The following is a 13236-nucleotide window of genomic DNA, read 5'->3' on the forward strand; positions in this document are numbered from 1 at the left end:
GCAAGTTAAGTAAAACCTGTAAAAAATCTGAAATTAAGTAAGTAATCAATTTTTCTCGGTAAAAAATACTTACAAAACTTTTAAATAGGAACGAATACGTTCGCCCTCAAATTCGATATCATTTTATATTTTGTCAACGCCACGTGCCCTCCCCAACCCATAAATACTAAGCATTTATAAAAAATTCCTTGCCCCTGTTTTATAAGGACTCTAATTAGGGCCATAAAAGGGACGAACACGATTAGTTTAATTAATTCAACACCTTTCCTACACGCGCTGATAACTGTTATCTATTAGAAATTATCCAAAACCTCACAAAACTTACCTACAGCTTAACACATTCTAAACTCTATTTGGAAGACAGTAAACTGAATTTGATGTGGCACGATAAAATTAGATACGAGTTATGGAAAGTAAACTGTCATTATTGTGGCATAAAACTATTCGACGACAATTCGCTGGTACGAAGTAAACAGCAATTATTAGCTAACTATCAATGGACTCTATGTCATTTCAATAAGGCATACAAAAGGTCAGTTAAAAATGATGGTAGTTAACGTACACATACACACCTTGTGTAACGTCAGCAAAACTGATAAATAGCATTAAGTTTATTTTTTACTGGTTTAAACGCCCTGTACGGTTGACAGTGTTTAATATAAAATTGTACGTCATTTTGATAAGAATACGACGAAAATATTGCGACACCTTTCTGCCATATGACATATAGAGACTCCAACCTGAGTAATAATGGTAATCCATATAATTGGTAACATCAGTTATACTTGTTTACTTGTAGGTGCTTGTAAAAAAAACATTATTAAAGACAGGACGTGTAATCAAATGTAATAATTCGATGTTCGGAGTCATCATAATAAATCTATGTGTAAATATTAAATGACTGGTTGTAAATCACTGTAATTGTGTGATAATAAAATATTTCGTAATCTATGTTGAATCTACTAATAGGTCATACATTAGGTACACATTTTATAATAATTATAATTAACTCGTTCGCGTCTTTCCTGTAGTGACTCAAATAAGATAAACGTGGTATATGTACCCGAGTCGTTAACTTTTATTGTATTGTCCACAGAAGTGACCTTTTTTCTAATAATATATTTGACTGTCCTTGTTAGTGCACATAAACAAAAGATTATAATGAAAAACATATTTCTATCCAAAGTACGTTAATAAACAGAAGCTAACTGATAAATTTATTATGTACCCCAACACTGCTAATAACCGCGATGACATTTTCAGTAGGTAAGACTAATTGATACAATTCAATTGTTAAGGCAAAAATATATTCTTTTCATTAATCGCTTACATATCTAAAGCCAGCGACCGACCACCTGCCGTTGCGGACAGTACTATGTAAAATAACCGACCTACGGTGGGCCTTATTGTCTTCACAATAAGGTTTACAAAAGTTAGTTAACATTGTACGGTAGTTTTTTAATGGCGGGACTTGTCACCGTCAACGTAGATATATTTACGGCGGAGATAAGATCGCACTGCGCCTGCGCTGCGACTGTGTCCAGGGGCTCCAGGGGCTGGCATTGTGCGGATTGTTAACCAGGGATTGTTTTCGCTACAAAACTACCGGCTTTAAAACCTAATGCGAGATTTGGCCTTCGGTATTATAATAGTTTTTGCTTAGTCTTCAGATTCAGAAAGTCTATCGATAGTCGAGCCTAGCCAAGATGACTCTATCTACATCCTAATACCCATTTCGTACCTTGTCACAGTGACAATCTGACAATCAATGTGAAAGTCGCTAGAGACCTCATACTATTCGCCACTGAAACAAGGTACAGAATGGGTCGGAATATTATATTACGATACAAGTGCGAAAAGTAGGAAATTCGCAACAAGTAGCGATAAATTTAAACAAGACCGAAGGGAGTGTTTTAAATTGACACAATTGACAATAGGTACCGTTTCGCACTTTTGGTATTGTACCGCGTTTTACAGTACATACCTATGGCCTTTTAAATTTTCGACATACTTACGCACGTATGGTGCTATTTACCGCACTAGGGCGGTAAATTAGCACCATATGTACAGTAAATTAAATTCTTTGACTGTATTATACAACCAGCAGAAGTCAAACGAAAATTTTGTCGAGGAGACAGATGCTACGAAAAGTCATGTGATCATTTCCATACATTATTTAAGTTTGGATCGATGTTATCTACCAACAATTGTCACTTAGCTCAGGCCCTCAGGTGTACAAATGCTAAATTTAGGACCCTTCCCCTACTAGCTTATCTGAAGCATAATAAACATTTGAACATTGACTAGACTCGAAAATCTCATTTTGTGCTGGGTTTGTAAAACCGCGTCTAATCTTTTCATGTCCTTATAAGTATGTGAACTAACTACAAAATATCAGTAATAAAACTTGTCAAACCAAAAATCTAAACACCTCTCTTTAACAATATACCACCCTATTAAATTGTACAACGAGACTCAATCGCGTATTTAAGTTTCGGCGGGGACAATGCCGTCCTCGAAACGTCGAAGGTAAATCTTAAAACTTAAATACGTGATTAAGTCCCGTTACTCCCGTTGTACAATTTAATAATGTGTAAAAATCGTGAAAGTTTAAATCAATATACCACCCGTAGTGTCCCTCTTACTTATAAATGTATTTCTATTATTAAGAGCATTAGTATTGTATTGTTATCTATACCCCATAACAATCACAATAAATTAGAGTAGCCGACTGAGATAGCTAATGCAGTACGATTAATCAAATCTCCAGAAAAGCGCGATAAATCAGGCAGGTATGAAAAACCCTCCTTGCGCACGTGCTGTTTCGCATGCTCCCGCGCAGACCAAGGTTCAGATATCAACAGTATTTTAACTTGCTAGAGTTGGTGGCTGAGCAGTAAGGCAAGCGGCTTCCAAACTGGAGATTTATTTATTTATACTCAAATAAGCGACACAGCATTACAGTAAAAACTAAGGCACTGTGAAACTACAAAATAAGATTACAAGAAAACAACAAAAAACTACAAATTAAAAACCAAATACAAATTAAACATTAGATTTGGGCAACGAGATGATATCGAATTCTGGCTTTTGCTAATAAAATAAGTTTAAAAGAAACTACCAATACCTTTTCCTTGAAGGAAAACTCTCGTGAGAAAATTTACGTGCATCTGCGAAAAGTTTCAAAGACATTATGTTAATTCCTCAAGTATGTAAGAACTTTCTTTATACTGGCTTGTACAATGGAGGAGGCTCGTGGCCAGCATAGGGATGTGCACACTGGCGATGTCCTGATGATCTAGAGCTGACATAACTTGCTTCATCAAGTTAAGCAAGTTACGTCAGCGCAGCGTTACGTTCATTAAGATCACAATTATATTCATTTCACTCTTCATTATAAGCTAAGCATCCAATCTGAATGCCGCTTGTATGAGTATGTAAACGCAGCTCTTGTAGAGAAGCATTAAAATGGGTTCAACGAGATTTGTTGTGTAGTAGCGACCTGCCCCGGCTTCCCACTGGCTACACAAAGCCTTAACAAATTATACACCTAAACCATCCTCAAGAATCACTTTTTTGATCAGTGAAAACCGCGTCACAGAATACTATAACGTCACAGAATAGTACTAGGTACAGAAGACTCACTCTCTAATAAAACGCGTCTGTCACGATCAGCACAGATATGGCCGCTAGATGGCGACAGCGCCACGCGCGGCTTATGGCAAACCCCAAAATTGGGGTCGAACGGATGTACTTTTAGCTACCTGTAGCAAAGCGACGAAATCGCGGAGTGAGCCACGCCTGACCGCGTGAAAATCCGTTCAGTAGTTTTCGAGTTTATCGCGAACATACTTACATACACACAAACAGACAAACGCGGTGGGGGAATTTGTAAGGTGTACTGATTTATGAGTGGTGTGCGGTATATACTTACACTGTGCCGATGGCATGACCGGCAGCCGTTAGCAACTCTGTTTCAATTCGTTCCCTAACTGCGGCGATTCATTATCTCCTGTTGTTATTGTGATGCATACCGCATACAATGTTGCACATGTTTGCATGCATCTAGATCATGCTTCAAATCGAGCTCGTTTGATATGTTTTAGCATTGTGCTCTACATGTAAACATTGCAGTAGGACAAAAACTGCTAATTGTTTAGCATTTATGGCAAACTGTGGCAATGTCATTATTCATATCAAATTTATAAGAAAATATGATCACATGCACTTTCTCACTCTGTTCAAGTCGCTACATAAGTTAGCTTTAAATGTGCCAATTTGTTTTTCCTTAAACATTTCATAAAATTAACGACTTCAGATCGCTACTTGCAGAATTTACTAAGAGAGGATAGAGAATAAATAAGATTTGTATCCATACCCCGGAGTTATGGGTACAGGAATGTTGTAGGTACCTACAACATTAGCCCAAAATAGGTAACAAATGTAAAAACTAGAGTTATTTTAACACTTTTTAGGGCATTTGGCTTATTTTTAATTCATAGTTTAGTAACTTATTCACAATAAACAAAGTTACAAATACACTAAATCCTTCCCGCACCCAAAACCCCCGGAGTACGATACGATTATTATCAACATAATCTGCAGTAATCCCCGCGTGACGCGTATCTGCCGCGCCGTGCTCTATCTAACGTGGTGACGGAGGTCGTGAGCGCGAATATTGTGCTTCAGTAATTATGGGAACTTATTAGACATCGGTTACACGCTAATTCTGGCGTTAGTCCATCAGTCTGGTCAGACTGACGGGAGAATTATCGTGTAACACGCGGACTGATGGGCTGATGGTCTGGACTGATGAAAATGTAAAATTTTAGATAATATTCTTCAGTCCATTTTGAATGACAGAAAACTGGAGACTGATCGTGTAACCTGTTCGTGTCATTCACGCGTCAGTCACCGTATTAGACAAGACTAAATGACTGTGTTGCGTTCTGTGTCCAGACGGCTTCTGTGTCGTAATTTAATCAGTCTGTTGTCAGTCTGGACTGATCGTGTAACCGTGTCCATTTCCCATCATTCTGGCATCAGTCAAAACTCAAATGGACTGATGGACTGAACTGACGCCAGAATTAGCGTGCAACCGATGTCTTAGAAGGCACGTCATAAAGGGTAAAGTCGCGGATGTGTGGTGAACTCCTTTACATGTTTCGATTGGGTTAGGTCTTAAAACAACATATTATATACGTTGTAGAGAGTTCTTTATAATCGAGTGACGAATAAAACTTGTTCGAAACAAATATTGTCTTCGGTTACTGCGATAGTTACTCGTAAAATAAAACTATGTAAACGTATTATATCACGTATAATGAATTTTAAATACTTACACCTACGTTTAGAACCCTTCACAGCGTTCGTGGTCAATCGACCACGATGTAATAAAACTATGCAAAAGTAGAATTATTATAATTATTTCATGTTCGAACTTCGAACCAAAGTTAAGGGATGTTGCATAACCAAAATTAACCAACTTCTTCGTTATAGAGTTCATAACTTTTTCGAATTCCATTATCTAGCTCTTGTTTGGTTAGTGTCTTTCATTATTGAACTGTCAAAATACTTAGATTTTCGTCAGAATCACCCTATTAATCTACAACAAAACGAAAATAATTGCTAGCTTGCTATTATTTTGTGATTTTGACGTGGTGTTTTTATTTATTTTCCTCCCTCCCCCTCATAGTTTCCGAATCGTAAACAAACAGCACTCGTATTAGGGCACCAGCGCGAGATGAGCGGTTAATGCTTAACGTCATTCCAATAGCTGAAAGCAACCAGTGTAAGGGCGCTGTCTGGTCATGTAATAATATATAATATCGTTGCTTATCATGAACAGTGGTACAACTAAAAATGAAATGCTATTGCATTTAATATTCTATCTTTTACTGGTAAGATTTAAAGTCGAATGGCATTTCATTTTGTTTTGTGTCACTATTCATGATAAGCGTCGATATATAGAACTGAAACCTGGCCAATGCAACACGCCTTCTCATAGAGATACAGCCGTATTCGAACAATGAGAGATATTGAAACGATATGGAGTAGATATGTCAGTGTCAAACAAGTGTCAAAATTGACATTTCTTGAAACAAAAACGTCATTTTTGACACTTGTTTGTCACTGACATATCTAATCCATATCGTTTCAATATCTAGTATTTGACGTATCTCATTGTTCGAATACGGCTGATAATTATTATTTTTTACATACACTAACTGTACAATATGTACCTATTAAAATAAATCTACAATTTTGTAAAGAGAAATCCTAGTAAGTATATTGCGACTTTGGTATCCCACTCAGGTATTTTGCGAGCCTGGTGATTTACTTTGGTATTCAAAGAGTCCTGTATTTTTAGACTATGTGATACTGCGAAACTATTCAAATAGGGACTAGTGCTGATCAAGGATTGAAAATCTAATTTTTCAATCCGTAGGTACCTCGTTGTTACGAAAATGAAAGCAAAAAAGAGCAACTTTCGACTTAAAAACGTGAGTAACTCATTTTAAGTTAATGTCTGACAATGAGTCTCACGGAAGTGTTGTTATTAAAATGTAAAGGATCATCTTACACTGGCGCCGAGTACTCAAAATGTGCGCTTGCACATCAATCAGAACACACCGGGGTGGGCTTGACAAATTGCGTTACAATTGGACCGGACATTTACACCCGACGCCCTTTATTATGGGCCCCTGGTAGGAGAAAGGGATCTGCTGGGACACATTATTTGAGAAGTTTGTATAATAAAACAAAGATTAATTCGTGTTTTGGCTTTTCTACGCACTTAGTTCTAACTTTTGGAACCTACCTTACCGGAAAGACGTCCATCGAAGTCTATTTCCAACGCCTAGAATAAGATCATTTTAATATCTTATTCTGCAGGAACCATAAAAAAGTTAAGCCAAGATTTTGCCTGCTTAGTGATCGCTAAGTAGGTACTGGCATTTTTGTTTAGCATTACGAAATGAATCAATAATTATTTTCCAACTAGATGGCACCAAAAATTCAGTCAATCATCGACCCACTTAAACCAATCATGCCTCCTAAAAGACAACCCGATGAATGAACCCACGAGCACTGCCAAAACTCAATGAATCATCGCATTCAATCCATCAATCTGTGTTGCACAATCATATTTACAATGGGCGCATTAATGCATTTAGGACTCATTTCATCGGTGACAGAAAGGTACAAGTTTCAATACATTGCGGTGATGGATCGATGGATTGTATTTCTTGTACCTTAGCTGTGCGCAATGTATCGAATTCGCATGCGAATTCTCGTACCATCTATTAGAGCATTAGGGACGTATTTGCATTGTTGTTACCCTCGTGATTAGAGCTGGGGTGCCGGAGGGATGTTTTGTTTATAACTGTCAGTTGAATTACAAAAGAATGGTCGTGTTACACTTTGAATGGATATGGTGATGCTGTTTTGTTTGCCTAATTGGTACCAAAACAAAAGATTTAAGGATAACTAAGTAGGTGAGTTTATAAGTTTTAAAGATAGGTGAGTGAAACCTGTTCTAATAAGAGCACACTTTACTGATATCAATAATGATGATAGTTATAAAAACTGAATTTGGTTTAAACACTTTAAAAAAATATTTACTATTGTAAAAAAAAAACCGGGCAAGTGCGAGTCGGGCTCGCGCACGAAGGGTTCCGTACCATAATGCAAAAAATAAATAAAAAAAAAGCAAAAAAAACACGGTCACCCATCCAAGTACTGACCACTCCCGACGTTGCTTAACTTTGGTCAAAAATCACGTTTGTTGTATGGGAGCCCCATTTAAATCATAATTTTATTCTGTTTTTAGTATTTGTTGTTATAGCGGCAACAGAAATACATCATCTGTGAAAATTTCACCTGTCTAGCTATCACGGTTCGTGAGATACAGCCTGGTGACAGACGGACGGACGGACGGACGGACGGACGGACGGACAGCGAAGTCTTAGTAATAGGGTCCCGTTTTACCCTTTGGGTACGGAACCCTAAAAACGGTAAAATAGGTTATTAAAATGACATCGCGTTTGCCTTGTCTATGTAATAATTTAAAACAAGAAACTGTTCGAAAAACTTTACGGCGTCGTACTCCATTCTAAAATAAAGACATAAAACGTATTAAACCGTTCAACATCTCCTCATTTTCTCAGAAACACAGAATTCCCGTATTTCCCTGGGATCGTTCACACTGTTAACTGACAAATCTTAAACCTTATTACAAAGAAATAAAGTCCACCAATGGTCAGTTAAAAATGTTACTGTTCGTACTAATCAAGACGTCGTGTCGTCGTAAAGGTGTCGTAAAGAGTTCGTTAGCGTTATTTATGTGCGCAATAACGGGCTCGGACAACGTCAAGTGTTGTCCCGTCAAGTGCATGACAGCTATTGTAGGCTGTTTGGTTGGACATGACAACGTAAAAAGGTGGTTCAATAAAAGTGAAAGAAATAGAATGGCAAACTTGTCGTTCCTTACGGTACTTCCCCACATTATCACCTCAATGTCAGTACGTTAACATACGACGTACTCTTCCTCAGTAGTCGGCAGAGCAACAAAAGTTTCACGCGAGTTATCGCAACGTCTATAAGATCTTGATTTACATTTGAGTACTTTCAATATCACCTAGTCACAGTCAATCTCACACAAGACTGTAATTTTTCCACTTTGAAATTTATTATTAACTTAAATAGCATCGATCGCAGACGTTTCTGCTAGTTAAAAATTTAATTACTTTCAATATGTTTCATTATACATAATGCTAAACCTCATTTTATTCTTGTTGCAGGTTCTAAAATACTGCGAGCACCTCCACGGAAAATGGTACTTCAGCGAGATCCGCGCCATCTTCTCGCGCCGCTACCTGCTGCAGAACGTGGCCATCGAGATGTTCCTCGCCAGCAGAAGTAAGTCAAATCTGTTTCTCTACAATTACATCTCTGTCTCATTTCTGTCGCGGTTGCATCCTCCATAGCCCAGGGTCCGCTTTCCTGCTTTTTCTCCTCCACTTTGCACAGTCTCCGACATCTTGGAGGTGGAATTGGAAGGATAGACGAACGAATGACCTGCTAAAATGTAAATGGAACTTGCTAACTATGTAAACAAATGAATGGCCATATTGAAACTGTCAAAGAATGATGCATTTACTAGTGACTTTTGTTTACATATAGTTAACAAGTTCCATAGAATGACACTTTTACCATGTATGTGTATGCCCTGTTCGTTGGTTTGCAACCTTTACAGTCTTTTTTAATCTGTGACTGGTTAGTCGCGATATTCAAAATTAGAATATGAGCCCGCTGTCAAATGGAACGCGGTGCGGAATCGGCATTCGATTACAGACAGCCATCGACCATTACATAACATCGAGATTACATCGAGTGTAGATAGTCACTTAAATTCTAATCTAACTGAAAAAATATACGAAAGAACTGATCTGCCGTGTATCTATGCCCTCGGCGTCCTCCCATATAGGCCGTCCCCTTTACATGGTGGAGGTGCGATTGCATGGTCGAGACTGACTGAAATAGCAAGACACGTTCGTACGTTTCCGTAAAAATACAACTACAATAATTATGCACTACACCCAGTATGTATTCTTCTATAGTCTAACATGTATGTGTATCTCATTCCAGCATCAATATTCTTCGCGTTCCCGGACCAGGCGACGGTGAAGAAGGTGATCAAGGCGCTGCCGCGCGTCGGCGTGGGCATCAAGTACGGCATCCCGCAGACCAGGTCAGTGCCCTTTCACTTCTGTAGGCAGTGGCGGGTTTGCCCTAAGGCAGCGGTCGGCAACCTGCGGCCCGCGGGCCGCATGCGGCTCTTGAACCTGTCACTTGCGGCCCGAGTGCCGCCTTGGCTATTTAGCGACGAACGACAATGTCTCATAAAGTCATAAATATTAACAAAGTACGGCCCGCGTCACCTCCGTTAACTACTATGTGGGTCTTGGCTGCTAAAAGGTTGCCGACCGCTGCCTTAAGGCCCAGGAGGCCCGGGCCTAGAGCGGCAAGATATTAGGGGCGGCAGCAAGGCGGCAGTCTATAGATGGGTGCTGAGAAAGGGGCGGCTAGTAGTTACTACAGGGCCTGGGGCCTAGGGCGGCCAACACTGCAAATCCGCCAGTGTCTGTAGGCCTAGCACAGGAGGGGCGCGACAGTATCCCGCCCGCGAGATACACTACCCGCAATTTTCCAACTGTATTAATTAAAGAGCGACGGGTAGTAAGTATATCTCGCGGGCGAGATACTGCCGCGCCAATCTTGTGCTAGCCCGGCTGTGCCTTTTGATGTTTTTAGGAGACTGCGTTAAAAATAAATCTGAGTCATATTTAAGCTCAACTCGAAAGGTGAATCCTTTCGATTTGAGCTTAAATGTGTCTTAGATTTTTTGTAGCAAGTAAGTGGTATTTTCATAAAGACTCAAACCTTTATGAAAATACCACTTAATTGCTGCAAAATGCAACTCATTAATGGGCGCTCTTTCAACGACTATTGGTTGAATCAAATGTAAAGTGTGAATACAATTTGTAGTATCTATAATTATTATAACTGCTTTGCTGTCTATGAATTACTATTAAAGGAATATTTAAACCTAATCAAGTAATCAGGCTTTTTAATGATTTCATCATCTGAGAAATCATATGTCTTGCAACGCCATCTACACGATACGTGTGGAACTAAAAGGCTTTTGCGCCTCGTTCGTAAGATTCGTATTTTAGAGTCAAGGTTCTTGGGTAACTACTTGTGCATTACGCCGATAGATGGCTCTAGCGACTTCGTTATATTTATTGATTGGTTATTACTATTTATGGCCTACTCTTTATGGAAAATATGAAGCAGGGAAAACTTAAACTAATAAAATTAAACGGCCAGTATAAAACAACACATTTTTATTTGGACGTATGTCTATAACTTTCATCACAGTGAAAACTCACTACATATCCAAACAAAACCATTACCCTCCTTGTTCTCAGCGGGAAACAAAATACCCTGGACTCATAAAATCTTTGTACAAATTCAATAATTACTTAAAAATACTCGTAAAATTAATAAAGTCGCTCCAGCGCTGAACTGGACTGGTAACATTTTCCTTAAAACTAGACAAACATTAAGTTTACATTTAAATATCGTCACCGAGTACAAAACCTAGCCTATGGAATGTAATAGTTAAAATCACTCGAAATACCTATAATACTGATCACATACCTAACATTCATAATGGTAAAATTGTTCATAAATTGGTAGGTAACTATAGTTGCTAACTTTGGGTGTAAGCACCAGGCGGATAGCGCTCGCAAGGAGTTAGTCCTGACGACCTGGGATTTTTTCATCATTCATGTGAATCCATCGCGGGGCAAAGATTTCTTTATTCTTTTCTAAAGATACTGATGCACCAGCACTATGCCGCCTCTGCACCGGCCGCCCTTCCATTCCATATTGCTTACCCACTTCAGGATCTATCTCTTTCTTTTCCTCGTCGAATTGCTTCATAATTTCAGTCAAAGACTTCCCTTTTGTCTCCGGGAGGAACAGTAAGCAGTATGTGGCTCCCATCAGCGCGCAAAACGCAAACAAGTACAAAGTCCCATTACTGGTCAATACATTCTCCAACTGAGGGTATGTTTTTATGTTGAAGAAGATTAAGACATATGCGCAGCAGGCTGTTGCCCCTGACATGACCCCTCTAATATCCTGAGGGTATAGTTCTCCAGACATTATCCAGGGGAGTTGGAGAAAACCAACCATACTGAATGATACGTGCAGAAGTACGCACGCTAGTTTCAATAACGGAGGACCATTTACGGTGTCACACACAGCGGCCCCAAGCATGGTCACTCCTAATAACAGCCCTGATGTTGCTGCTAGAGTTTTTCTTCTAAAGCTGTTGATTAAACAGGCACCCACGGCTCCCATGAATACCCGAACTCCGCCCACTATGATCGACGCCGTGAAGGCATTGACACTGGTATCGACTGAGTGGAAGAAATCAACAGCATAGTATAATATGACGTATATGCCCGACATCTCTTGGAACATGAAGAAGACTATCAGGAGACAGAATGGCTTTAAAACGCTTCTTCGCTTGAACAGTGCAAGCTTCTGTCTGAAGGTCATACTATCGACTTTTCTGTCTTTAGTGAACTCCATTAATTCCTGCTGCGCTGTGCTATTGTTCTGTCTTAGCCAGAACATGGAGTTGTAAGCTTCTTTCATCTGTCCCTTGGAAGCCAGCCAGAGCGGTGATTCAGGAACGAAGTACATTAAGAAGGGAGTTAGTAAAGAGACGCCGGCGCATATGGCGGCGACCTTCCGCCAGTGCACGAAGGATCCGAGGGAGTAGATGACGAAGATGCCGGTGGACACCAGGCCCGGGCCCAGCGCGCTGAGGACGCCGCGCTTCTCGGGCGTCGTGATCTCTGCCACGTAGATGTAGGAGGCTGTTGACATACCTGGAAAATTAGAGGTTTTGGTTAAATATAAAAATGAAATCCAAGGGATGACGATATTCACAGCTACCGAAATAGTAGTACACAATAGTTACTAGAGGCTTAGTCGGGATGGCTTTGGAGCATTTAAAGGTGAGCATGCAGTGTTTATGCGAAGATCGATATTAGTACACTACGATACAAAAACTTTATTGCACGCCTCAAAACAAGAAAATAGTCGTAAAAAGAATATAATAGGTAACTCAAGTAAAGGTGAACAACGGGTGGTTTTATCGTTAAAAAGCGATCTCTTCCAGAAATCGATGAGATCAATGAGAAAGAACAACTTCGACGGCTTGTGTCATACACGGTAAAGACAAGAAATGACAGAGATGAACTCACCAATGGTAAAGCCAGTGATAAACCGGCCCACGCAGAGAAACACATAAGTCTCGGAGAAGGCGATGACCAGCCACCCGACCAGGTTTGGTAGAACTATGGACTGCAGCAGCAGCCGCCGGCCGACGGCGTCCACCATCATCCCGCCGAGCAGCGCGCCGATCGGGTTGGAGATCACGCCCAGACTTGCTGGAAGACGAAAGAATGTGGTCAACAAATGCAATCAAAAGACTGGATGGAATGAAAGGAATTCATTCCGATAATACTTATTCGCTAAATTTTATTGTACTTGTACTTGTATTGACGTTGATCATTCCGTAAATTATGCTTGCCCTTAATCGTCACAATACGACTAAATCGCGCAACTTAGTTTTTTTTACCGATTATGCTAGAA

The 13236-nt window shown here is 39.7% G+C and overlaps 2 protein-coding genes across 4 annotated transcripts in view; one reads left to right on the top strand and one right to left on the bottom strand.

The window, feature by feature from the left end:
* LOC134670633 (neurobeachin) overlaps window positions 1-13236 on the top strand; it is a 604515-nt gene that overhangs the window by 505672 nt on the left and 85607 nt on the right. The window contains exons 39-40 of the mRNA XM_063528438.1: window positions 8802-8919; window positions 9649-9751. Of these exons, the coding sequence (XP_063384508.1) occupies window positions 8802-8919; window positions 9649-9751 (221 nt within the window). The remainder of the gene's footprint in view (window positions 1-8801; window positions 8920-9648; window positions 9752-13236) is intronic.
* The window catches only part of LOC134670648 (facilitated trehalose transporter Tret1-2 homolog), a 59172-nt gene continuing 56828 nt past the window's right edge, over window positions 10893-13236 (bottom strand). For all 3 annotated transcript variants that reach the window (XM_063528458.1, XM_063528459.1, XM_063528460.1), the window contains exons 4-5: window positions 12846-13031; window positions 10893-12467 (exon numbers count right to left, since the gene is read on the bottom strand). In XM_063528458.1, the coding sequence (XP_063384528.1) occupies window positions 11320-12467; window positions 12846-13031 (1334 nt within the window). In that variant the 3' untranslated portion in view covers window positions 10893-11319. The remainder of the gene's footprint in view (window positions 12468-12845; window positions 13032-13236) is intronic.

Source organism: Cydia fagiglandana, chromosome 14 (genome assembly GCF_963556715.1).
Source record: "Cydia fagiglandana chromosome 14, ilCydFagi1.1, whole genome shotgun sequence".
Taxonomy (NCBI): domain Eukaryota; kingdom Metazoa; phylum Arthropoda; class Insecta; order Lepidoptera; family Tortricidae; genus Cydia; species Cydia fagiglandana.